Genomic DNA, 27,094 nt, shown 5'->3' with positions numbered 1-27,094 from the left:
ATTAGCCCATTTTATCACTTTTAGCTGTGTGTGTATAAATTTATTTCATTTCAATATTGAAAAAATTGCCTTAAATAAAAAATAACTTTGTTTATGAATCAAGATATTTTGAGACTATTTTTCCAAAAACGGGTAAAGAAAGATTGGGAAGGCAGTTGAGAGGAACTAACATGTAACATATTATGAGGCATGATTACTAAGGGAGAATGTCAACACAAATTTGTTAACAAATAGGTTATTGATTAACTGTTGCATTCTTCTTTCCAGTTACATGACATTTAAACTAAAACTGGAATATTTTACACAGTAGAGAACTAATAAGTGAAATTCATGTCACATGTTAAAATGTTGAGGTTAAATGTAAACTTAGAGATCAACAATTGATGTAAGAACATGTTGTGAGCAATATCTGGGGTATATGGCAAGTTACTTTGAAGACAGAAAACAGCGGAAATTCAATAAATTCTTGACAGTTGGAAAAGTTCAAAAGAAAAGATGAAAGTTTCAAATATTGGGCAAGGAATTCTGTTAGAAGTGTCCAATGCTGTGTAAGTATATACTGTACATATTAACTGCATTCAGAAAGTAACATCTACAATGGAGCAAATCAGTAAAGTGAAGGGAAGTTCAGGTCAGATATTTTTATGAAGAGTATATATTCCATAGATTTATTAAATACTGGCTGCAAGGAAGAGTAGATTAAATGAAATACGGGATATCTCAAGAGACCAACCAGAAGCAGAAAACAGAAAAGTTTGTCATCATTGAGAGAAGTGTAAAAATGAATAAGATTATTTAGTAATGAATTTCAATTGAGGTGATGAAACAAGAACAAGTTGCTGGAGTGAGTTTTTATTTTTTTATTTTTAGAAGAGTAGATAAATGTGAAAGAAAATAAGGGTTACATTAATAAACATATCTGCTAAACAATCATGTCAAAATTCTTCCAGAAACAAGTGTATAATGAATTAGGAGGCAGTTTTAAACTTTACTGCAGAAAATTTCCTTATTCATAGCATCATTGTTATCAGATAAGTACAGTTGCTCTTATAAATATGTGGTGATGTCTTACTGCGTGCTGGATTTAGTTAACATACAAATTATTTTACATTAACTGTCCATTATAATTACATGACCTTAAAGGCTGTCAATTCAATGTAAAACTTATGGATTACAATTAAAAACAACTTACATTGGAACCATCACACAGAAAATGTTGTTGTGAAGGTGAGTCAAAGACAGTGTTTTATTCACAGGACATCTAGAAGATATAACAAATCTACTAAAGGGACTACCTAGACTACACTAGTCTGTTCTCTTGCGGAATATTGCTCACAGTATTGGATCTATACTAAATAGAGGACATACAATAAGTTCAAAGGAGGACAGCTTGTTTTACAGTGTCATGAAATAGGGCAGAGATTGTCATGAGTATGAGGAGCGATTTCTGGTGTTGATCATTGAAACAAAAGCATTTTTTTGTTGCAACAAGATTTTTCTTGAAAGTAAAATCAAACACTTAAGTGTGAATTGCAGAGTAATCATATAGATGTAGAATATTGCTTTCATTATTGTAATAGTTAATTAAGTTGACAACCCCAGTGAAAGCTAAAATATAAAGATGTAATACCAAGTTTTTGAGCAATTTCAGTACAACTTTACAAAGAGCCATACGATGTGTGTTGGTAATGATTGCCACAAGCAAAGTGAATATGGCAGAACAACATATCTGTATAGCCAATGGTGTTATGTTTTAGTTTTGACATGGGAGAAACCAATGTTGTATTCAAGCAGAACAACTGCTGTTAGCATACTACATATCATAGTGTAATGAAACTGAATTTTCACAAAAAAAGCCAGCCACACAGAAACACCCAGTAAATCATTCAACGTCAGGTTTTAGGGGGCTAATGATCACTGTGTCTGTGGTATTTTCAATAAAGCCACATGTGCTCCCCAGGTTGTTCTAAATGGCTCAGGGACCTCAGCATTCATTTGTGTTGTCTTGTACTGCAAGGTAGCAAGGGAGAGGATGATGGTACAAGTGGGTGGTATCCTCTTTCTACAGTACAAATGCATATGTGGATTAATACAGTTGTTTATTTATGTGAACTGGAAGTTTTACTAAACTTGAATAGAGTCCATGTTGTGTGGTACAAGTTCATCAGTAATAGTCCTCTTGCAGACTGATGTAAAGTACTAATCCCGCTATAGTCACTAATCTGGTTGCTATGTACTGTCATAGTCTGTGACAAACTAAACCTGCTCTGCAGGTAAACTGACAGACACCAGCTGGATGATGGTGTGGGTGAGGCCCTCTGGTCAGTGGCAGTGTCCTTAATATTGCTGTTGAGGGAATGTTGGCAGCGTGTTGTTCATGGGTGTCTCTCTGGCCTCTCTCGTGATAGGAGCACTTGATCCAGGGCCTAATTGATCTTTGCACTTCACCATTACCAGCCAGTGTGCTGGTGACAGCTTACGCCAGCACATTTCTTTCCAAAAAAATGTGTCACCGTTGTAGTTTAGGTAGGATATGATCAACAATGGGGGGAGGTTTGTGGCAGGATGCTGGACACACAGAGATGAGCTGGGAGCCTTGACTGTGGAGGACGGCATACTCCCCTGCCTTCCAAAGCAACAGGAACATCATCCGGAAAACTGCTGCCTGGGTACACATCCAAGCCTGAGGGCATGTCATGGGGTGATGACGGCGACGACGGGTCTGTGTCCATTAGGTCAGTGAGTGGGGACGGCAAGGACGAGGGCGCATCATCCATCTGCTCCTCCTGGGGTGCCCTGGTGGCACCAGAGGGCGGCTGCAAAGGCCGCATGGTCCTGTGAGGCTATGAATCTGTGGGAAGAAAAGCAGCAGAATCACGGCACAAATGACACGCACGAATTTGGTTCTGGTGGCGGCACTGCAAACCATCGGGACCTGCAATGAAGAACATAAAAGAGCCAACAAGACACTGGATAACGCCTCTTTCCTAGTGCCCACAGTTGCCATAAACCCTGAAAAGAAAAAAAGATTGCGTGGCACAAAGCCATACTTGCAGACCATTGACAGGGCTTTGGATGCTGTTGGGTGTAGCAAGTGTAGTAGTGTCCGATGGCAGCGGCCATTCAGAAGTGCTGCCGGTGATGGTTCGTCTTGTGGGTGGGAGGGATAGGAGACGTGAAAGAGGTGCAGAACCTGTTCCCATGTGTGGGTGGTGCTGAGCTTGGCCATCTGCTGTTTAAAACTGCGTATGTAGTGTTCTGCTTCTCCGTTGGACTGGGGGTGAAACGGAGCACTTTTTAGATGACGAATGCTATTTCGTTCACAAAACTGTTCAAAACCACATGAAGTGAACTGTGGTCCGTTGTCCAACACAAGTACTTCTGCAAACCTTCTATGCAAAATATGGAGGACAACACTTGAATGCTGCTACATGAGGTGGTAGAGTTCATAAGCATCGCAAATTGAAACTTGCTAAATGAATCTACCACTATGATTCAACAAGTATTACAGAATAGTCCTGCATAGTCTATGTGCTCTTGTTGCCATGGCGATTGAGTATTAGGTCAAGCTGAGAATGTCGGTGGTGGTGGTGGTGCGAATTGGTTTTCAGTGCATGTGCAACACTGTGACATCATCTGTTCAATGTGGGCATCCATACCCTGCCATGTACAGTGCCGTTGTGCTAACTGGTTAGTGCGAACAATTCCCCAATGCCCTTGGTGGAGCAACTGCAACACATCCGTTTGCAACACTTTGGGAATTAGCACATGCGATTGTCCACTAAAATTTTGAACTAGAATCACACCTTGTTGAACTGAAAGGTTATGCTGACGTGCAAAATATTGGTGCACAACAGAGTTCTGGATACTGTTCAATGAAGAGGCCAAGACGTGTGAATGTAATGCAACAAAATCTTGATCTGGGTCTCCTTCCATAGCCTGTGCAATATTTCTGTAGTGCAAGGGGAAAGATTCCAGCAATTCAGTATCCTGCACATCGATCTGGCAACAAGATGCGGCAGATGCATCAAAACCAAAGTCTGGGCCAATTGGATGGTGAGCATTGCCGTGCTTTGCTGTAGGTCTGTACACAGTTTCATACTGATCTGCGAAAGCAACAAAGCCCAACGTTGCAATTTTTGAGCAGTGCATGTAGGAACCGACTTTGACGGATGAAACAAGGAATGCAAGGGCTTGTGATCTATTACTAAAAAGAACTTGGGACCATACAAATAGTGATGGAATTTGGTCACACCATACACAATAGCAAGAGCCTCTTTTTCTATTTGAGAATAATTGCACTGAATTTGAGTTAATAACTTGGAGCAGTGATGGATCAGAGTACTCTAAGATCTGTTCCTGTATTCTACTATCTGGGACATTGAATCTTAGTGCATCACGTATCGTGAGGTCACTGTAAAAGTTGCCATGACTACACTTAAATTTACACTTCCTAGTCATGCCTGTTAATTCTGTGTACCACTGGTGGTACGTCTGTTCCGGATTTTACTACAAGCGAAAGAACTGATATCTAACTGCAGCTTCTTGGACTTGCTGGTCATAGTATTGAGTTAATGAAGCGATTACTTGGTCATAGACGAGTTCATCAGGAAATGCGGTTGGGAATAGTTTTTGTATTAATCTGAACACGGGGGCCTCACAATCAAAAGGAAATATTGTACCTTTACAGTACCTTGAACACGATGCGCTTGACACAATCTGCTTGGAACTGAGTCAGGTATTCAATCCATTCCTCCTCTATATGTAAAACATTCTCAGTATTCTTGCTGCATCAGTTCTGAATAAAATCTGGAGCTTTCAACAATTACCTTCATCGTCATCGTCAGCTCCTGACAATGACGAATGACGTAATCGTCGAAAGCTTGAGATTTTATCCAGAACTAACGCGGCAAGAATACCGAGAATGTTTTACATATAAGTGCTGCCACGAAAAACTTCATTTCTATTCCTCCTCTGTTTCCTCAAACTGCTGGAATGTTGATATATTGGTTGGCGGCACTTGTTGAACTGGCTGACGCAGCTTGTGCAGCCAGTAGTTGTTGGACAGTCATCAGTAAGTTAGCGAGTTGTTGACCCTGAAACTGAAAAACTTGTGTTACGTCTGTCACATTGGCCATCTACAGCTGAGGTGCAGGGGTGGGGAGTGGAGGGGGCGGGGAATTCATGGTTTACACAAATACGTTATATCAAAAAGCAAGCAAAGCCTCTGAAAAGAGAAATTGGATTAGTTATGTGGCTCCCCTCCCGGACTATGTGCAAGAACACAGCAACAAATTAGCAAATAGGAACACTTGAACACAATCACCCCTGCAAGCTAAAACACAAGAGAGGCAAACAAAATCTTTGGCAAAGTTGATTATCTTTGATTGCAACTGAATTATCCTCGTTCACCATTGTAGAGTCTTGTTCCGCAAGGAAACAAGAAAGAGGATGTTGATTGGGTGGCCGGTATCCCTTTCTACAACACAAATGCACACTTCAATTAATACAGTTCTTTATTTACATGAACTGGAAACATTAACTTAACATGAATTGAATCCATGTTTCGTGGTACAAGCTCTTCTGTAATAGTCCTCTTTGCTGTCACGGAGTTTAGGTTCTCACTGGTAGTAAAGTACAATTCTTGTTGGTAAACTAGGCCTGCTATAGTCACTAATCTGGTCGCTATGTACTGTCTGTGTCAAACTAAACCTGCTCTGCAAGTAAACTGATAGGCACCAAACTGTTGTGAGTGATTAAGTCTGTCTGGTCAGCGGTGGCAGCCTAAGTAGATGCTGTCAAGAGTGCATTGGCAGCTTGCTGCTTGTGGGTGTCTCCCTGGCCTCTCTCGTGATAGGCACACTTGATCCAGTGCCTACTAATTGATCTTTATGCTTCATCTTTGCTGACCATTGTGGTGGCGACAGCTTACGCCAGCACAATTTTCTTGGTGTGGGTGTGCAGAACAAGGGTTTCCCGAGCTGAGGACTTCAAGGACTGCCTATCCTCTGTAACTGTAAGCTCTGGGCATACTTCATTAACCACGATGTGGTGCTGCAATGGAACGTCACAGGGAACGAGAATCTTGGCTTAACCAACTGGACTGTGAGGATGGTATAAACCTGTATAAAACAGAAACCTCAATCTCAAGATGTGCTGCACCCCGATCAGACCCATTGCTGATGAGGCAGAACAATTGTTTAGTGGGCAAGCGCAGGGGAACCTGCTATACCCAGGCAAGTTGTGCTCTGTCTGGGTGTATGCTTCCTTCCCCAGCTACTCTGGGACTTCAATGAAGTCTAAATCTCTCTCTTCTACTCCTAGCAGTTCATGTGGTCAAGTGGGCAGTATTTAAACCTAAGCCATAAAGCGATCTCGGGTAGCAAGTCCACATGAGATATTTTTGCGTGAAAGAGAAAGCAATTCTAATAATGGGCCACACAGCATGGTAAATAATGTATTTATAATTGTTAAACATGTAAAAGGTTTATTTGAAAAACTGTCATTTTTCTACATCTATAAAGCTTGAGAGGGAATTGCAGGACAACTTAAATCCATTAAGAGGCTGCCCAACACTACACTCCTGATCAAGACACTGGAAGCTACCCAAGTAGGCAAGTTCTTAGATGCCAAACTACTTGGAGAATATTCTATCAGCAGTGAATTACTCCTGCTGCTGTTGCTGCTGCTACTACTACTACTACTACTATACTATACTGTAGAAGCAACTAAGAAAGACAAAAAATATAAAAAATGACAGGAACACCAGATTTTTGTTGAAAACAAGTGATTACATTATGGCTTGTATACTGGTGCTGCAGATTCGATGACATGCATAAACAAAGCATTGTTCTTACTTCATCTTCTCCTACACATTCACTCAAATAGCTATCGAAAGTGTTCTAGCCCCATTCAGTGATCTCCATTTGTGAACAACAGTCATATGCTTAAATCCTTTATTATTCAGATGGTCATACAGTCTGTAATGGATAGAAGTTACATTAGTTCCCAGGAGCATGTATTCCTTTGTGGCACAAGCACCTTCTTCTTACTCCTGGGTACATTCTTTAGAGAAACACTTGTGGGGCTCTTGTTCTATTCCTCCAAATATCCACCTTTCTTTCACTTCATCTTCTCTCCCAAATTTTGTTCTCCCGAACATTGTTTTGTCGATCTCCATAACAACCACTTTGTTTCACACACATTTCTCCACTAAATCTTTTCCAATCTTCTACAGTCTTCTGTGTGGTATACAGTTCATATGTGATTAAAAAAAGTTCCTACACCTTAATCCATAAATACATTGACTGCAAATTTTTTATGGACTTAATGTGATTCCTGCAAACCAAGAGTTTTTGCGAATGCCACATCTGATTCAATTGTCCCTATTTCTGCAGCTTGACTGCACTCCATCTGTACCATTCTTATTTGTAATAAGGCTCATAGCTTAACCAGCTCATTTCTAGCTATTAATCTGTGCGATATGCACCACTTCACTATGTTCCCCTTGTAATCTGTAAAGACAAGGTCACTGAAACAAAGTTGTTAGCTCATCACAGCTGAAAAAACATTGGAGAGAAATCATGCTGTTCACTGAAAAAAAAGCTGCAATTTCAGGCGGACTTCATTTGTTTTGATATTTCTCATCGCCTGTTTACAAGAATTAACAATTGTTATAGATTTCTTAGGTGTTTAAAGACTTAGAAAGTTACCTCAGAAAATTACAAGTTCTTACATGTAAAAGTATAAATACTTTTACTCAAATTTTTCTTTAGGTTGTGACAGTTCATGACAAAATTGTCAGCTTCCAACCCTACCAAGACTCCAGGCTACTCTGCAGATTCTTCTGTTACCTCAACTGACATTTTGTGTACACAATTGTTGGCTTCACCAACTTACAAACAAATTATCAGCTTCTAACATAACCTGTACTTCAGGCCAATGCTATAAGTCATTTTGTCAACTGTGCCACCTATGTTCTGTATATCAAACTAATTCTTTAATATTATTTTGCCATGAATGATGTTATATGTATCAATTGATAAAAACATCAGGTGCTGCAGTAGCAGAAAATGAAGAAAGGACATCCAGCCCATGCGAATAATTAGTGAGTGGCTGTCATCACTACCAAAATCCCATATCAGTCTGTCATTGCACAATGAAAATTTCTGTAACTTAGAGAGCTCCAATAATAACTGCTTCAACATAAAAGTGACTGACTTAATCTATATATTGATAATAGAAGTGCCAAGATGCAGCAGATACAGAAAATGAAGGAAGGGTTGTCCTCACAAAACGAGTTATTCGTAGTAGTCAGTCATCACCACCAATAATCTGCATTTCAGGCTAAGTCATTAGTAATATTTCATCAAAAAAACTGTACCTTACATCCATTTGAACCAGTTTACTGTAGTCGTCTCTTGATCTCCTGTAGCCTAAAATTTTTACCCCTCACACTTCCCTCCAATACTAAACTGATGATTCCTCTGTGTCTCAGAATGTGCCTGTCAAGCGATCCCTTCCTTCATTAGAGCTATCACATAAATTTCTGTACTACCCAGTTCTATTGTGTACTTTCGCAGTAGTTATGCAGTACCCATCTAATCTTAAGCATTCTTCTTTAGTACTGGATTTCAAAAGCTTCTATTCTCTTCTTGTCTGAACTGTGTATTGCCTACATTTCACTTCATGCGAGGCTACAGTTCCATACAAATACCATCAGAAAAGTCTTCCTGAAATGTAAATATATATTCTATGTTAACAAATTTCTCTTCTTCCCCAAAACTTTTTTTATGGTTGTCAGTGTACATTTCATAATCCTTGTTTTTTCAGCCATTATTGGTTATTTTACTGCCCAAATAGCAAAACTCATCTACTACTTTTAGTGCGTCATTTCCTAATCTTAATTACACCAGATTTGCCTGATTTAATTCAACTACATTCCATTACCCTTGTTTTGCTTTTGTTGATGTTCATCATATAACCTCCTTTCAAGATACTGTTTCTTCCAATCAAGTGCTATTTCAACTCCTTTTCTGTCTTTGATAGAATAACAATGTTATTGGCAAACCACATTTTTTTAAATTTCTTCTCCAAGAACTTTAATTCCTTTTCTAAGTTTTTCTTTGGCTTCTTTTACCGCTTGCTTAATGTACAGATTCAATAATGTTGGGCTTAAGCTACAATTCTGTCTCAGTCGGTTAAGCTATAATCCTGTCTCAGTCCCTCCTCAACTAGTGCTTCCCTTCCATGTCCTCTGACTCTTATAACTGCCATCTGGTTTCCGTAAAAGTTGCATAAAACCTTTTGCCCCATGTTTCTTGTCCTTGCTGCCTCCAGAATTTCAAAGAGTGTATTCTAGTAATGTTATCAAAAGCTTTATCTAAGTCTAAAAATGCTACAAGAATAAGTTTGCATTCCTTTGTCCTGTCTTGTAAGACAAGTTGTAGGGTCAGTATTGACTCTCGTGCTCATACATTTCTCCAGGACCCAAACTGATATTCGCTGATGTCTGCTTCTACCAGTGTTTCCATTCTTCGGTTAATAATTCATGTCAGTATTTTGCACCATGACTTATTAAACTCACAGATAAGCATTATTCACCCATCTCATCACCTACTTCCTTGGAATCAGGATTACTACATTCTGCTTGAAGTCGGAGATTATTTCACCTGTCTCGTACATCTTGCACACCAGGTGGAATAGTTTTGTCATTTCTGGCTTTCCCAAGAAAATCATTAGTTTTGAGGGGATGTTGTTTACTCCAGGGGCCTCATTTCAACACAGGTTTTTCAGTGATCTGTCAAATTCTACTATTAGTGTCATATTTTCCAGCTAATCTTTTTCTGCTTCTTCCTCCCTTACCGTAATATTGCCTTCAAATTCATTTCCCATGCTCAGGCCCTCCACATAGTCCTTCCATCTTCCAGCTTCCCATCTCTGCTTAGCACTTTTCATCTGAGGTCTTGATACTCATAATTCATACAATGCTTCTCTTTTCTCTAAAGACCTTTATAATTTTCCTACGGATGGTATCTGTCTTTCCCCTAGTTGTACATGCTTCTATAGACTTCAGTTTACCCTTTAACCATTCTTGTGTACCTTTTATCAATCTCATTTTTTAGATATATGTATTCCCTTTCAAGTGCTTCATTTGCTGCATTTTTATATTTTATCTTTTCATCAGTTAAATTCGGTATCACCTATAATATGCAATGATTTATACTAGGCCTTGTGTTTCTACCTAGTTGATCCTCTGTTGTTTTCACTACTTCGCCTCTGAAAGCTACCCACTTGTCTTCTGCTGTGAACCTTTCCTCTTTTTCAGTCAGTTGTTGCCTAATGCTCTGTTAGAAACCCCCAACAAAATCTGGTTCTTCAACTTATCCAGGTCCCAACTCCCTACTTTTTTTAGCTTTTTGCAATTTATTTGATTTTAGTTTACATTCCATAACCAATAAATTACGTCCATAGTCCGCATCTGCTCCTGAAAATGTCTTACAGTTTAAAATCTGGTTCCAAATTGCCTGTCTTACCATTATATAAACAATGTGAAACCTCTAGTGTCTCCAGGTCTTTTCCACATGTACAACCATCTTTCATGATTCTTAAACAAAGTGTTAACACTGATTACATTATGGTGTGGGTAAAATTATACCAGGTGGCTTTCTCTCATTCCTTTTTGCCAGCCCAGATTGTCCTGTTATTTTTTCTCCTCTTCCTTTTGCTACTATTGAAATCCAGTCCTTCATCGCAATTGAATTTTCCTCTCCCTTAACTGACTGAATATATATATATATATATATATATATATATATATATATATATATATATATATATATATATAATCATAAATTCTTTAAGTCTGCCCATTATCTGCGGAGCTAGTAGGCACCTAAATCTGGAGTATTACAATGGTTATTAGGTGAGAGTCTATCTTGGATATGATAATGTGTTCAGTATGCTATTCAGAGTACCTGACCCACATTCCTGTCTCCTTACACAGTAGTAGACCTCGTGCATGAAATCTATATCTGTATCTATATCTATACTCCACAAACCACTGTGGAGTGCATAGCAGAGGGTACCTCCCATTGTACCATTTATTGGGGTTTCTTCCCATTCCATTCACGTATAGAGCATGGGAAGAATGACTGTTTGAATGATTCTCTGTGTGCTATAATTATTCTAATCATATCCTCATTTAACCTAGGCTCCCCCCTCCCCTCCCCCATTTTTTAAAAATTTTCTAACCTATCTACCTTATTAAGAGATCTAGCAATCCATGCTCCAGTGTGTGGAATTCCAGTCTTGTTTTTTTTTTAATGAAGACATTTTCCAGAGTAGTCCTCGCTCGGAATATTTTACCCAGGAGGATGCCATCATCATTTAACCATACAGTAAAGCTGCATGTCCAGAGGAAAAGTAATGGCTTTAGTTTCCCTTGTTTTGTCATTCACAGCCCCAGCACAGCAAGACCATGTGGCTGATTTTAGAAGGCCGCATCAGTCAATAGACCAGGCTGTTGCCCTGCAACTACTGAAAATTGTGCTGCCCCTGGTCAGGAAAATCATTTTTGTTTGGCCTCTCCACAGATACACCTCCATTGTAGTTGCACCTACAGTATTTGAGGCAGGCAAGTACACCTTGACAAGGTCCGTACTTCAGATCAGCCTGTCACATAACAAAAATTTTTGTAAATTAGTCAGATCAGTAATAAATAAGAGCTCCAACATAAAAAGTGCCAAACTGATATATACATTGATGAAATGGATGCCAAGATGCAGCAAAGGTAGAAAATGAATAAAGGTCCATCCATACAACACAAGTAATTCATACCATTAGGCCACCAACACTACTATATTCCACATTTTGGAATAAATCATTAATATTATTTCACCTTAAAACTGTGTGTGTGTGTGTGTGTGTGTGTGTGTGTGTGTGTGTGTGTGTGTCAGAATCATCATAAATATATGCCAGAAATGTCAGTATTTCTCTAAAGCAGTAAGTGAAAAAATATTGTAAGTAATTGGTATTTTCTTGCTAAAGCTCGTCAACGGCTACTGCATACTGTGCTCCAATTAGCTCTCACAAACTTGACAAGCACAAGCGTTGCCAGCATCTGTGCTATACGGTGAACAAGAACAGCATGTGGACCATTCTTTATAAAGTTAAATTGGAATTTTTATTTGTACCTAATACACCTGCATAATATGTGTTGTTACACAGGCATTGTTGAAAGCAGATTTACTTAAAACAACAGTAAGTTGAATATTTGTTTTTAGTAAATCTTGTTGGAAGCAGATTTGCTTAAAACAATGGTAAGTTGAATATATGTTTTTAGTAACCCTTGTATGCCTTGCTGTGGAGGACATACATAATCTGTAAGAGGCCACAGTTGAATATGTGTCTTGCAAATATTGCTTCACATGGCAGTGTAGGATGTTCAAGAAAAAATGCTGTGAGATAGTAGATTGTGTATGCGGAGTGTTAGGTACAAAAAAAAAAAGGGATAACAAATTTTCTTTTAGGTGAGTTCAGATCTGCTGCGCAAATGAGTCAAAAATAATACCAATTGTTGAGTTGAGAACAATATGTATGTTCGGAAGGAATAAGAGAGAAATCAATGAGAATGAAATTTTTAGTCATGGTGGTAGGCTTGAATAGCCTAATGGTAAATCAACTCACAGAATGGAGGAAATAAAAGTTAGAATTCTCCTTCCATCACAAATTTTAAATTATTTTTTCACACAAAAACATTGTTGATGGGTTGAATGAAATCTTAATTTATTGTAAACCACATTTGATTTTTTATAATTTATTTGTCCGAGAATTTATAATTTTATGAAATATAGACTTAGATCTACACAGTTATTACTACTGGGTGAGAAGCCAGTGTAGAACACTGTCTGATGATATTTCATTGCAGTAAGCAATGTACAGTGGAGTCGAAGAATTGAATGCTGTTAAGTAGTTAGCTAAAGACACTAGGCTAGAAAGCGCACTCTATTGTTTCAAAACTCTTCTCTCTCTAAGAGGCAGCACCTCCACACCCACACCGACATGGTGACCATCTCAAGAGATTTACTGTTGCCTCCATATTGTTTGTTGCAAATCGACGAGTTCACAGGATGTAGAGCCATGATGACGTCTGTTTGTCTGGGTAAAATTACCCACTAACAGGGACCCATTGAGATGATAGAGGTGGACGAAAAGTGATGAAGAGTAGTGTGTTTAAGGGCAAAGGGTGAAAAAAAGTGCCAAGGCAAGTGCCGAGGGAGGAAAAAACCTCTGCAACAGTCTGGACAAGTAGCAAGAGCAGTAGTGGATTTTCTTGCTATCTGTGACAGATCATGTTGATTAGTGATTGGGTATCGTGCAGTGTTTGGTACCAGTGTCATAGCTTAGGTTTGTCATAAGAGTATCAGTCACAATCAACATGAGGTACTGATGGGCTGAGCACCGACACTGTCTCCTGGGCCAGCTGCAGCATCTGTGTACCTGTAAAAGTCATAGTGATCATATTAGTGGTTGACTGGCCACAGAATCGATTCCACATTGTAGGGGGTTATGAGAGTTCTGTTTGGGTTTAGCATGCAAAATTTGGCTTCCTTCTGTGGCAGTTTGAGCAGCTGTGTGATTCATCTGCCAGTCAGCTTTCTGTGATGCAGGGGTTCGCTGTTATTTGCATAATTTGTGTTCACTACTTTCCACAGGTGGTTGTGTGTTCCTACTAAGGAGTGTCTTTGGACAGTTGTACTTCCACCTATGGTTGTGGCTACAATTTCCCAGATACAGGATGAAGGGGTTGTTTAAGTATCTTGAGTTCGCATGTAGTTGTATGACGAGTTTTTTTAACACCTATGAGACTGTCTCGAGGCGGTATTCATTGTGAAGGTCCATGGTATGTATGTGTATCGTGGAGGAGTGCTTATGATATGTAGCACTTTGTTCTGCATTACCTGCAGGCAGTTCAGGCATGTTGGAGTGAGCTCGGCAAGCTTATGGGTCAGTAATTTTTGGGAAGAAGTGGTCTTCTCATGGCTTCCTGAACATTAGGACTTTGGCTGCCTTCCAACAGGCAGGAAAGTGTTGATGTCATAGGGTGGCATTCATTTTGGAGCTGTTCTGATGATTGCTTGGATATTTTTGGCATTTTTGCATCTCAGCACCTCTTTATATGATTCCAGAACTTACACTCATTGTTGAACTTACAATGTGAACTTGTAGTGTGACTGCTAAAGTTAATGCTGAATCTATGTACTGATGTGGCATTACCTCAGTCTACAAATTAAGAGAAACTTGTGTACCATTGTTCTGATAGTATTTATAATGTCAGATACATATATTTTTTTAACCACTGTATGAAGCATTGCTCTTTTCACAGGTCCTGGACGACCTCCGAAACCCAGAACCTCATGTACGTGGTGCAATGAAAATAAACTCCCGTTGAAGTATATACTTCCCACTCAACATGCTAAGAAAGAATTCTGCTCTGAAACTTGTTTGTCAGAGTTCAGAAAAGCATATATTAAGGTATGTGACAAGGTATCTTCAGAATGATAATCCTTTGCCAAGATCTTTGGCTTCCCTCTGACAACCATGCCTCCATCCTTGCTACCCTCCCTGTTTTCCTTTCCCTGTTGCTTCATAACTTAAGTTGTGAGTAACTGAATCCACTTTCCCTTCTTCCCTTTCTTTTCTCTCTTTCCTCCCTGATGAAGGAACATTTGTTCCGAAAGCTAGGAACGTAAATTTTCGATTCTGTTTTTTGTGTATCTATCGGCTGTACTGAGCTGAGGTAAGTACTAGCCAGCCCCTCTATCTCTTCGTTAGTATTTGTTTCATTCTTACTTATGTCACATTTGTTGTCTTCCAGCACATTATAAAATGCTATCATTTGTGTATGCAATTATATTGACACATTTAATATGGAATCAAGTACCAGTTGTAAGGGCAGGGTCAACATCAATCACTGAAACTGTGTAGCAAACACAGAATTGAACTGTCTGCCTTAGAGGTCTGTCCTCCTAATACACACAGAGTGTTCTAACAAATTCCATCATTCTGAAAATAAGTCCCTTAACCTTCCAGAAACCACAAGTGTTAAAATGATAAATAATGACAGGAGGCAGGACTCAAACCAGTGAGTTGCACATTGCAACACACTGATTGTAACCACCATGAACGATGTACAGAATGCAGCCTTGCTCCCCCCCCCCCCCCCCCCCCTTCAAAATTGTGACCTGTGGGTTGAGTGTACTAGCTTCATGGATATTGATCTAGTCAGTGATCTTATCATATGTAGGCATTGGTGGATCCTCATGTTCCCACATGAAAAAACCCATATTAGGTGACATGGCTTAAAGATTACAGATCAGTGCTTGATGGTATAACATGATCCTCATAGCATTAGAGTACTGTATGCATTCCAGCTGTCTTCTTTCTTCATGTTTGATGATAAAGTTTTTGGTGAAGTCATCTTAAATTTTGTTCTGTTGAAACATAAACAAAGCATCCATTGTTTTTCTGGCATTTTGTCTTTATATCAGGGAAAATAATGTGAATCATGTAGTGTTTTGCTTTACTGTGTTCTTCATGAATGTTATGACAGGTAGTATTGTATCCCAGGCCTTCTGTTCAACATCAACCTACAATAAGAGCATACCTGTTGTTATCCTAATAAAATGTTACATGAGGCCATTGATCCATGGTTGTTTCCTAGTTGTCATCACGTGATGAAAATCCTTCAAGAAATTACTTCTGACACCAGCCTCAATTGGAACTCTTTCATGATCAAAGATCATTACACATGGTGCTTCAAAATTAATTCTTCTATAAGATCTCCCAGAGCTTCCACAGTGAGTGAGGACTTGGTGACAGCATACCAGGTAGATTAGTCAGTGCACATTATTACCCTTCATTCCAATTTGTTGACTGTGACAGCCTTCCGATGAGGTCACTTCCACTACAATGAAATGGAGCAACTGAACGATAAAATGGTACTAAATGTTCAGGGAAGTAATTGAGGTGCATTAGCATTCCTTATAGTGGCTTGCATAATGTCTGAGAGATCACCAGAGCCCTGGCTAATTATATACTATCTCTGCAAATTCAACATGAGGTGATGTCAGAGTGTCATGAAAATTGTTCAGTAAGGCTGGTTGTAAATGAGATGGCATGATGAGCAACAATTTTTGTCCCATCGGGTTGTAATGTGTTGTATACAATGTTCCATCAATTGGTCTGGTATCTCCTTTGACAGAGTCTTTCTTCTCAAAAGCATCTGTGGTATTCAGTAGTGGTCAGTAGTGGTCAGATGCAGTATTAATTAGTACATTGATTACTGGGATATCACCAGTGCTGTAATGTATTTCCAGTGGATTCCACAAAGGAGTCATCATCCTTATTTTTGCATCTATTTTTGTGTTACTGTAATGTCATAGTCCTGAAGCTTCAGTATCCATTTTTCTAATCTTTCTAATGGACCCTTCAAGTTGATCAGTCAACGTAATGAATGATGGTCAGTTACAACAGTGAATGAATGACCTACCATATAAATAGGGCCAGAAATTAGTGATTGCTCAAAACAATTGAAAGACACATTTTCTCATACAGTAATTTGCCTTGGACTTCGGGATTACTCTGAAAGTGTAGCACTCACCCTTCCAGTGCCTTTCAAGATTTCTATAGAGCTGCGTCTATCCCATAACCACTGGCTTCTGTGTGTAGTTCCATCTCGGTACTCTCATCAAACATTTCCAGAATTGGTGAGGCTGTGAGTGTCTCCTTAAGGATACAGAAAGATCTGTCATGCTTCTGCCCTCTAGAAAATTTGACTTCTCACAGCAGCAGTTCTTGTACTGGCCTTATTTTACAACTGAAATCCTTTATAAAACATTTTTGCAGGAGTAGATTCGAAGGAAGCCTTTCACCACAAGTGTGCCAAAGAGGATTCAGCAAATACCTGGACTGTGGACACACTTCCAGAGAGTTGTCAAGTGGTTTAAATGCTGTTCAAATGTATTTGAGAAAACAGTAATGTTATTCAGATAGGAAAAAATTAAGATGCCAAAGCAGGTTGTCTGTCAGCCTCATCAACATTGATCTGTTAGCAGACAGTCTGCATTCCCATACTGGAGAAAAACTTCACTTCCTCCAGACAGTCCAAGTTGTTATCATTTCATGCAGGTGGGCACACATCCTTTTAGTGAATTTGTTCAGCCACTAGTAATTTATGCAGAAATGTCATGTTCCTTGTATCTTCTTCACGAGGACAATAGGACCGAGGACACTCTGACAACTGTATGGTGTCATCTCACAGCAGTTACACTGCTGACTTCTGCTCTATCTATTGTTCAGCTGGAGACATATAAGTGCTGACTAATTGGGAACGGGCAGGGGGGAGGGGGGGCAGGATGATCCACGGGGTTGAAATGGGGCTTAACTTGGGTCATTATAACTGCCTTGCCTCCACTCTGATCTTGAATGCACCTGAAAATCGATAAAGAATGTTAACACTTGCTGACTGTATAGTAAATCATCCAGTGGGTAGTTGGTAATAATGGCCAACATGTTATGATCCTTTATCAGTGACACTGAGCTGTCCTTCCTGGACCTGTTCAGTTGTCCATGTGAGCTTAGCCTTACGAATGAGTTGCAGCTGTTCATGGCAGTTGGGCACCCAGAGTTGAACTTTTCCACTAGTGAGAGCTATGATCATCACTGAACATCCACACTGTTGACTAGAACTCATATCATTGATAGAATTGGTGTGTCTCCAATGACAGGCAATCACCCATAGCAATTGTTGTCCAGCTTCATCTCTCTGGAGCTCCAATCTTCGAAAGTCTATGACTGGTCATGAAATCTGCAAGAAGTCCTGTCCAAGAAAAACTTATGGTTGCATTATGATAAAACATCCACTTCGAATGGTTGTAGCCTATCATGTATAATTATTCTCACACTATAGTTCCCTGTCAGCTGAACATATTTTCCTCTAAGAACCTTCACCGTGATGGCCTTTGTATATTAGAACACAGAGTTCTTCAGCTGACAATGATAAATACTCAGTATAACAGAAAATGATCCATCTAGATTAGACTTGGGCCTGTACATGTTGATCATTGATGATGATGATGATGATGATGATGATGATGATGATGTGATTTGATGATACCATGACCACTATTGTCCACACTATATTTTTATCTATGGTGGCCTCACCTCCATAGGTGCTCACGTCATTTACTTTTTCCCTGAGTTTTGTAGCTAGAAACTCTACATGGTGTCAGAGAATAGCTGCAAAGAGTTAGAGAGCAATCTTGACCAGGGAATGGAAATGATCTTTGTCTTGCAGATTGGCTGTAATCATCAGCTGTTGTATGAATATAACTGCCCTGTTTGGTGTCTTGTTGCTTAATAGTTGTTGAATATTTTTCCCGTTTCTTTATTGTAGCATACAGCCTGCCTAGGGTATCCACAGTGGAAACATATTGGCACAGTGTCTCCTGTTCTCCAGATGTCCATCTTTCTGTGAGGTGAGCAAATTGCTGAGGAAGCAAGTTGTACCAGTATGATTGAGAACATTTGATGTTGTCTGCTAGCTGCAGCATATGTCAGGTTTTTCGCTACCTTTTTTTTCCCTTTTTTCCCCTTTTTTTCCTTTTTTTCCCTTTTTTCCTTTTTTTCCCTTTTTTCCTTTTTTTCCTTTTTTTCCCTTTTTTTCCCCCTTCTTGCCAGTGATCGACTAATCTCTTCTTAACTTAGTGAGGCTATCTCCATCTTGCTAGGATCACTATTAGGCACTGCTACTTGTGACAGTCAGTGTTCGTCATTAACAGACACCGTAAAATCTCATATCTCCTCTATTGCTATCTGCTGCATTAGTGATGAGAAGTCCTAATTGTCTTCTTTGACCACTATCAATATGACATTCACAAGTGTGTAGAATGTCTTTCTATCCACTCTTTGTCTTGTGCGTTGTCTCATTGTGCTGACACCTCTTTATGAAGTCCTCTCTGTATAGATACATCCTTCAAAGAAGCACATGGTAGATGTCCTGTGTCACACCCATCATTAGGTGTTATACTTTACCATTAGATTTGAGTTCACTGTGTAACACAGTGTTAAATACACTTTTTTCCCTGCTGTTGGGCTATGTTCTTCAGCAAATCAGACATGCTGCTGGTTACCACCATTATCGCCTCACCTGAAATTTGCCCCAACTCTTCAGCATTTCCTTATTGCTTGTTGTCTTAAAGCCACTGCTGCACTGTACCATCCAAGCAAAAGTAAACACTGGCAATTGACAAGACATATCATACCATCCACCTGTTGTGTTAGGCAGCACGATCAAATCCCTGTAGCCACTCAGCCACTTCACCGCGTCCTGGCTTGATGTGTATCTGTCTCACCAATTCTTTCATATTCATTGTTACGCTAACAGTGCAGACTATAGCAGGAATGAAGTACTGTAGTTCCTAGTCCTGAAGCATCGGTTTTTGCTCACCCTCATACTCCGTGAGCCTCTGCGTGGTGCCTGCCAGAGGGGTACCTTGTACCACTACTAATCATTGTCTTTCCTGTTCCACTTGCAGATAGAGCAAGAGAAAAATGAGTATGCCTCTTTACAAGCCCTAATTTCTCTCTGTCTTCATGGCCCATACGCAAAATGTATGCCGGTGGCAGTAGAACCATTCTGCAGTCAGTTCCAAATGGTGGTTCTCAAAACTTTCTCGATAGTGGTCTACGAAAATAACTTTGTCTTCCCTCCAGGGATTCCCGTTTGAGTTCACAAGACATCTTTGTAATGTTCGCATGACGATGAAAGCTATCAGTAACAAATCTAGCAGCACATTTCTGAATTTCTTCGACATCTTCCTTTAATCTGACCTGGTGGAGATACCAGACACTCAGGCAGTACTCGAGAATGGGTCCCATTAGCGTCCTATACATGGTCTCCTTTACAAATGAACCACACCTTCCTAAAATTCGCCCGACAAACCAAAGTCAAGCATTCAACTTTACTGCTATCCTTCCTCACACGCTCACTCCATTTTGTATCTTCTGCAGCATTATGCTCACGTATTTAATCAATGTGGCTGTGCAAACAGCACACCACTAATACTGTATTTGAACATTGCAGGCTTGTTTTTCCTACTCGTCTGCATTTACTTACATTTTTCTACATTTAGAGCATCATACCAACTAGAAATTTTGCCCAAGTCATCTCGTATCCTCCTACAGTCGCTCGATGATGACACCTTCCCATATCCGACAGCACCGTCAACAGACAGCGCTGCTGGCCCTGTCATTGTCTATGATACTCAGCTTCTCCACCAAACTGTGGCACAGTGAATCTGGAATAGAGTATCAGTTACTATAGCAGTGGTGTAAACAAGAACTGACATTTCACACTGAAAACATGTTTATTGAGCACACACAAAACTACACGTGGAATGGAAATGCATGTCAAGGCAGACAGTGCTCCTACATAGACGTGGAGTGAATGCTCTAACAAATTCCAGTATTCCATAAATTGGTACCGGAACCTCCCAGAAATCACTAATGTTGGATGATAAGGAATTGCAGGATGTGATACTCAAACCAGTGACCTGCACATTACCAGCTAGTGATGACAACTGTTGCACTATGATGGTCAACACAACACATAAGGCAATGTGCATTTGCCTGAACTTTAGGTTTCCAGCCATGGAAAAAAATCTGCTGTTAGTTTTGTTTTATTTTTCCTTTGTAAACGTGAAGAATACAGCTGATAAGTTATCAGATTCTTATATAAATCGTTGCAGGTAGCACTCTTTGAACATCACTATATTGAAAGAACAATATGTTTTACTCTGTGTTTCAGTGTTTGCTTACCGAGCGAGGTGGCGCAGTGGTTAGCACACTGGACTTGCATTCGGGAGGACAACGGTTCAATCCCGTGTCCGGCCATCCTGATTTAGGTTTTCCGTGATCTCCCTAAATCGCTCCAGGCAAATGCTTTGAAAGGACACTACCGACTTCCTTCCCCATCCTTCCCTAATCCGATGAGACCAATGACCTCGCTGTTTGGTCTCTTTCCCCAACCCTCAGTGCTTGCTTGAGTCGTACTGTGCTCTCCACTTGTCTTTATGGTCTGATTGTAATACAGATTGATGTAGTTCTCTGGATGTACAGTCCCATAGGTACTTGAGACATTTTTACTTCAGGAATTATAATAAATGCTTCAATTTCAATTCTCAATCATATGGGCACAGACAGGTGACAAAAATGTTGATGTTATACTTACCTCTTTAAACTTTGTGTTGCTCACAGCTACAAACTACATTGTTGAAAGTCAGTTATTTTGTATTTTTTAATGTAGTTCTCAGCAGGATTTTGTGCAACTGAGTGTGCTCTCTTGTTTTTCTTACACTATATCAACAGTGGCAACACGTACTCTCTAACTCTTTGAATACATTACTTATCAACTATGGGCACTGCCGATGAACTCGTATCCTTCTTTGAATAAAAAGTTAAAACGACAGTTAGATCTATCAGCAGCAAAAGTAGTAGTAATAGTTACATTTATTTTACAAGTAACATAAAAATAACTCCTTGCATTATTCTAACATAAGATAATGTGGAGAAACAATTACTTATTTGTAGCACAATGGAAGTATGTAGGAATGAATCCCATTGATTTTCATACAAAGACTTCAGGTAGAGGTATCAAATTCAGTAACTTGTAGAAATCTGGATTTAACATGTAATGAAAATGGTAGCGTTAGAAACTTCACTCTAGCAGCCGGACATAGAACAAAAATGATACGTATCTGATATCTTATAAGGTGGGATGGGGACAGGTGGAGGCTGTGGGACATTTTCACAGCAACTTTGGTGGTGTTTTGTAACTTCTGTTACTGTAGTATAGTGAGACTCTTGAGACTGACATACTCTGAATTTCCTCCTATGTTGTTATGGTCTGAATACTGTAATGTAAATTCTGTCTATAACTTATAAGGTAATTTTAGAAAATGGACACACACACACACACACACACACACACACACATACACACACACACACACAGTATTTTTAATTTACGGGGGACTGAAGTATGCTACCACCTAACAGTTGCAACTGCTGTAACTTGTAACAGATCTGTGCCACCCTTCTTCACTTTGTTTGGTTAGTACATAATAAATGTAAATTTGAATTCATGTATTTGCTATATATGCTGTTGATATAATATAATTGTAGACTTCGTGTTGAATACCGGTCAGCTACTTAAATGTGTTGAAGGCTGTTAAGCACTGATATACCCTAAAGTGCCAAAGGAACTGGTATAGGCATGCTTATTCAAAATACAGTGGTATGTAAACAGGCAGAATACAGTGCTGCAGTCAGCAATGCCTATATAAGACAACAAGTGTCTGGCACAGTTGTTACAGAGGTTACTGCTACTACAGTGGCAGGTTGTCAAGATTTAAGTGAGTCTGAACATGGTGTTACAGTCAGCTCATGAGCGGTAGGACACAGCATCTCCGAGGTAGCGATGAAGTGGGGATTTTCCCCTGTGACCATTTCACAAGTTTACTGTGAATATTAGGAATCAGGTAAAACACAAAATCTCTGACATCGCTGCAGCTGGAAAAAAATCCTGCAATAACGGGACCAGTGATGACTGAAGAGAATAGTTCAACGTAACATATGTTCAACCTTTCTGCAAATTGCTGCAGATTTCAATGCTAGGCCATCAGCAAGTGTCAGAGTGCAAACCATGCGATGAAACAACATCGATAGGGCTTTCAGAGCCGAAGGCCAACTGATGTATCCTTGATGACTGCAGAACACAAAGCTTTATGCCTCACCTGGGCCTGTCGATTGTTGATGATGGAAACATGTTGCCTGGTAGGACGAGTCTCCTTCCAAATTGTATCGAGTGGAGGGATATGTATGGGTATGGAGACACCCTCATGAATCCCTCGACCCTGCAGTCCGCAGGGTACTGTTCAAGCTGTTATGATATGGAGCATGTGCAGTTAAGAGTGGTATGGTATCCCTGATAAATCTAGATATGACTCTTGACAGGTGACACACACATAACCATCCTGTCTGATAACTTGCATCCATTCATGACCATTGTGCATTTCGACAGTCTTGGGCAATCCCAGTAGGACAATGCAACACCCTGCATGTCCAAAATTGCTACAGACTCGCTCAAGGAACACTCTTGAACATTATTGAGCATATTTGCGATGCCTTGCAACATGCTGTTCAGAAGAGATCTCCACCCCCTCATACACTTACAGATTTATGGACTGCTGTGCAGGATTCATGGTATCAATTCCCTCCAGCACTACTTCAGACATTAGTCAAGTCCGTGCCACGTTGTGTTGCAGCACTTGTGCGTGCTGGCAGGGACTCTACACGATATTAGGCAGGTGTACCAGTTTCTTTGGCTCTTTAGCGTAGTATTGTAACAAGATGGTACATTTCCCAAATTAAACTGATCAGGAACTTCCATAAAAGCAAATCTGCTGCAGTTCCACCATTGTCGTAATTACAGCTTTGAACGTACTGCACACTTCCAAGGCCATTAATGAGTTCAGCAACATTGAGTACAGTTACATTTTTCTCTCCTATGTGTATTTTATCATTCAGAGGACACACACATCCACACAGAGAAGTCGCAAGATGATAGGTTTGTGAAACTGTGAAAAATTTAGTCATGCTGTTCACCTCATTTTCAGGGAGCGTGCTTGGTGTGCGACAATGTTATACGTGGAACACCTGTTCGGCTTGAGCAACAGGGTGGTCCAACAAAGGACTTCTGTAGCACTTTCTGTCTTAACAAGCACACAAAGAAGGAGCAAGCTGCTCAGCTAGCAGATCAAAAGAGAGGTAATTTATTACAGGAGAATCCGTATACTATAGACTAAATGTTCTGGTCTTTTTATCTTAGTCTGTTGGATCAATCACCTACAATATACAGTTTTGTTATACTAAGTTCAGTCTCTCTCTCTCTCTCTCTCTCTCTCTCTCTCTCTCTCTCTCTCTCTCTCTCTGTTTACATACTTCAAATTAGTGCAGTTTGTTGTATGTATTGACTTTCTGGTGCTTTCTTTATTGTTGAAAGCATCTGGTTGCTATAACTGCTGTTGTGCTGGGAGACAGAAGTTGTTTCAGAATATTTTAACAACTGATGGTATTTCTAACATAAGGTTTAGAGAAAAGTGTGTACAGCCGGAAGCAGAAACTAACTATAATGCAGTGTCATGCATGCCTTTATATAATACAAAAAAATTGTGTGGAGGGATGCTGGTTGTTGGATTTGTACAAAAGGGAAGCGTATCACCATGTGATCTTTGTGCAAAGCTAGAAACCTGTTACAAAGAGAGAATAATAAAGAGGCAATGACTATAACAGAGAAAAATGCAAAGAGTATGTCAGAATTGAATGTCGAAAGCTGATGGAGTTGGAGCAGATAATGTTTCTGTTGCTAAGATAATGGAAATTGAAAGCAAAGTGATATAGCAATGCACTATAAGTGGTTATTCATGCTATATATAAAAATAAATTTGGAATAATAAACAAGATAATAACCAGAGGTTAGGTAGTCTTATAAAGTGAACTGAAAGTATAATGTAACATAAGGATTGTACATGTCCTGAGAAGTCATGAAGACAATTTTCTGTGTGTTGCATTTTTTAGAACTATTGTGGGTGCACTGGTCAGTAAACTTTCATCTTCTGCCCACCACTAAGAAGAGGTTGTGGTAGAAATTTTTTTACTACTATCAGCCTGATAAGAGACAGACCAAAACCTCTGATGAAAGGAAGAATACTAAACCATTCCATCTCTACTTCTGTAATATATTTCTAAATGAATGCTCTCATGGAGACCACTTAAAATCATGACAGATATTCTAACAACATAAATAAAATGCTGACTTCAGTTCACAGTGAGCCATCATTTCATTTGCAGTTACAGAATCTGCAGTCCATCTCCATGCAGAAGATTTTATAATGACTACTCATATTTTAGGGTGACCATTATGGTATAGTGTCGTATAATAACTTACTCAGTTAGTAAGAAAGACCAGGTAGTGCGGTTGTACTTAAAAAACCAGCTCTGCTCACCAAAAGCAAGTCTTTTTAATTAACTGGATCCATTCAAAAGTTCGTACTTGCCATGTGACATTCCCTTTAATGATGGACAGTCATCCTATGGTGAAGTACATGCCAAATTTGTTTTGATAAAAAGCTCCCTACTGAAGATCTGTACCTGCAACATAACTCGCTCAAAACTTCAAAGTCTGTTAGGTACATTGTATATGCAAAATTTCAATGGCTATATGAATTCCCATTGAGTAAGTGTAGCATCATATACAAAGAAAATTCTGTCATCACAAGTGCCAAAAAATTCTAACAAAACATTCTGTTTGGCATGAGGATGTATGATTAGCAACATAGTTTGTGCAGGAGGTGATGAGCCCTCTTTTTCCATCAGAGAACATTTCATTGTGTGACACACATGCAAAGACTGATTGAAACTACAACTTCTAGTCTACAATTCTCAGCTCACTACTGGGTGCAGATGAGAAGAATGAGCATGCCATTCGATAAGTAAAGCTGAGAGAGGGGGGGGGGGGGGCAGGGGAAGAAAGAGAGAGGGGGAGATATTAATTAATTAAGATGTGGAAAATTGGACAAATGCTGAATGAGGTAACATTTTTTTCATTCAGAGTGAAAAGGAGGAAGGAGGGGTGATCAGGAATGGATGTGAGAAAGACAAACATACATATATCCTAGCAATGTTTCCATAGAAACTTGTCAGTTTATGAAATTTCAGGAGACTAAAAATCTCCACTTTAGGAATTAAGATGGGTCTTGAAAATGATTGTGTTAAACCTAGCTCACTCTGGTTGTCCACGAGACCCAAAAAGCAGTAGATGCTCAGATTAACACCATGCATTCCAGAAGGTGTTAAGTACAGTGCCACCTGGCAACCTAATAAACAAAGCACAAGCATATGGCATATCAGATCAGCTATGTGATTGAATTAAAGAGTGCCCAGTAAACAGAACACAGCATGTCGTTCTCAACAGAGAGAAACATTCAGATGTAAAAGTAACTTTTGCTGTACGTAAAGAGTGTTACAGAACTGTCACTTCTCACACTATTCATACACTTAACGATAACATCAGAGATTCTATGAAGCTTTTCATGGATTATCCTTTTGTGTAGACAAGTCATGACACTAGATAATTATAGTAAAATGCATGATGATCTGCAGAGGATCGATGCTTCATGCAAGGAGTGGCAGTTGACCATCATAAGTAAATGTAGTGTATTGGGCATGAATAGGCAGGAAGACTCATTATTGTATGATTACACTATTGCAGAACTGCACAGAAGCATTTGCAGCAACAGAATAACAAAGAATATGAGTATGGAGTGAGTTGACGTGAAACAACCACATAAAACTTGTTGCAGGTAAGACAGATACCAGATCGAGATTCATCCGAAGAATCCTTAGAAAATGTAGCCTACCCACCAAGGACGTAGCTTACAAAAGCCTCATTCAACCAATTTCTGAATATTGCTCATCAATTAGGGATTCTTACCCAATAGGATTGATAGATGAAGTAGAGGGGGTGCAAAGAAAAGCAGTTCATTTCATTAAAGGTTAATTTAGAAATCATGAAAGTGTAATGGAGATGCTCAGCCAACTCCAGTGGCTGATGCAGCTAGAGAGACATTCTGCATCTCAGTGTTGTTGACTGTCTACGTTCTGAGAACGTGCATTTTTAGAAGAGTCAACTAATGTATGGGTTCTTCCTGTGTAAATCTAGTGAAAAGACCATGAAGGTGACATTTATAGAGATATTAAAGGTCTCACAGAGGCTTGCCAGCAATAGTTCTTCTCACGAACTACTCATGAGTGGAAAATAAGAGGAAAAAGTGACGGTGGTACACAGAGTACCTCCCACCACACACTGAAGGTGGCTTGCAGAGTGTAAATGTAGTTCTCTCTTTCATTTAGATCACAGTAGTCTGTGCATGTTCACTTCTTACCCTGTGGTATTTCTTGGAAAAAGTACTTT

General features: G+C 39.5%; 1 protein-coding gene across 2 annotated transcripts in view; it reads left to right on the top strand.

Annotated features, from left to right (window-relative positions):
* LOC126298868 (polycomb protein SCMH1) overlaps nucleotides 1-27,094 on the top strand; it is a 172,048-nt gene that overhangs the window by 22,488 nt on the left and 122,466 nt on the right. For both annotated transcript variants that reach the window (XM_049990382.1, XM_049990381.1), the window contains exons 3-4: nucleotides 14,387-14,535; nucleotides 23,739-23,889. In XM_049990382.1, the coding sequence (XP_049846339.1) occupies nucleotides 14,387-14,535; nucleotides 23,739-23,889 (300 nt within the window). The remainder of the gene's footprint in view (nucleotides 1-14,386; nucleotides 14,536-23,738; nucleotides 23,890-27,094) is intronic.

The sequence above is a fragment of the Schistocerca gregaria genome, chromosome X (genome assembly GCF_023897955.1).
Source record: "Schistocerca gregaria isolate iqSchGreg1 chromosome X, iqSchGreg1.2, whole genome shotgun sequence".
Classification (NCBI taxonomy): Eukaryota; Metazoa; Arthropoda; class Insecta; order Orthoptera; family Acrididae; genus Schistocerca; species Schistocerca gregaria.
The sequence above is the reverse complement of the archived record's forward strand: the minus strand, read 5'-3'. Positions and strand labels throughout refer to the sequence as shown.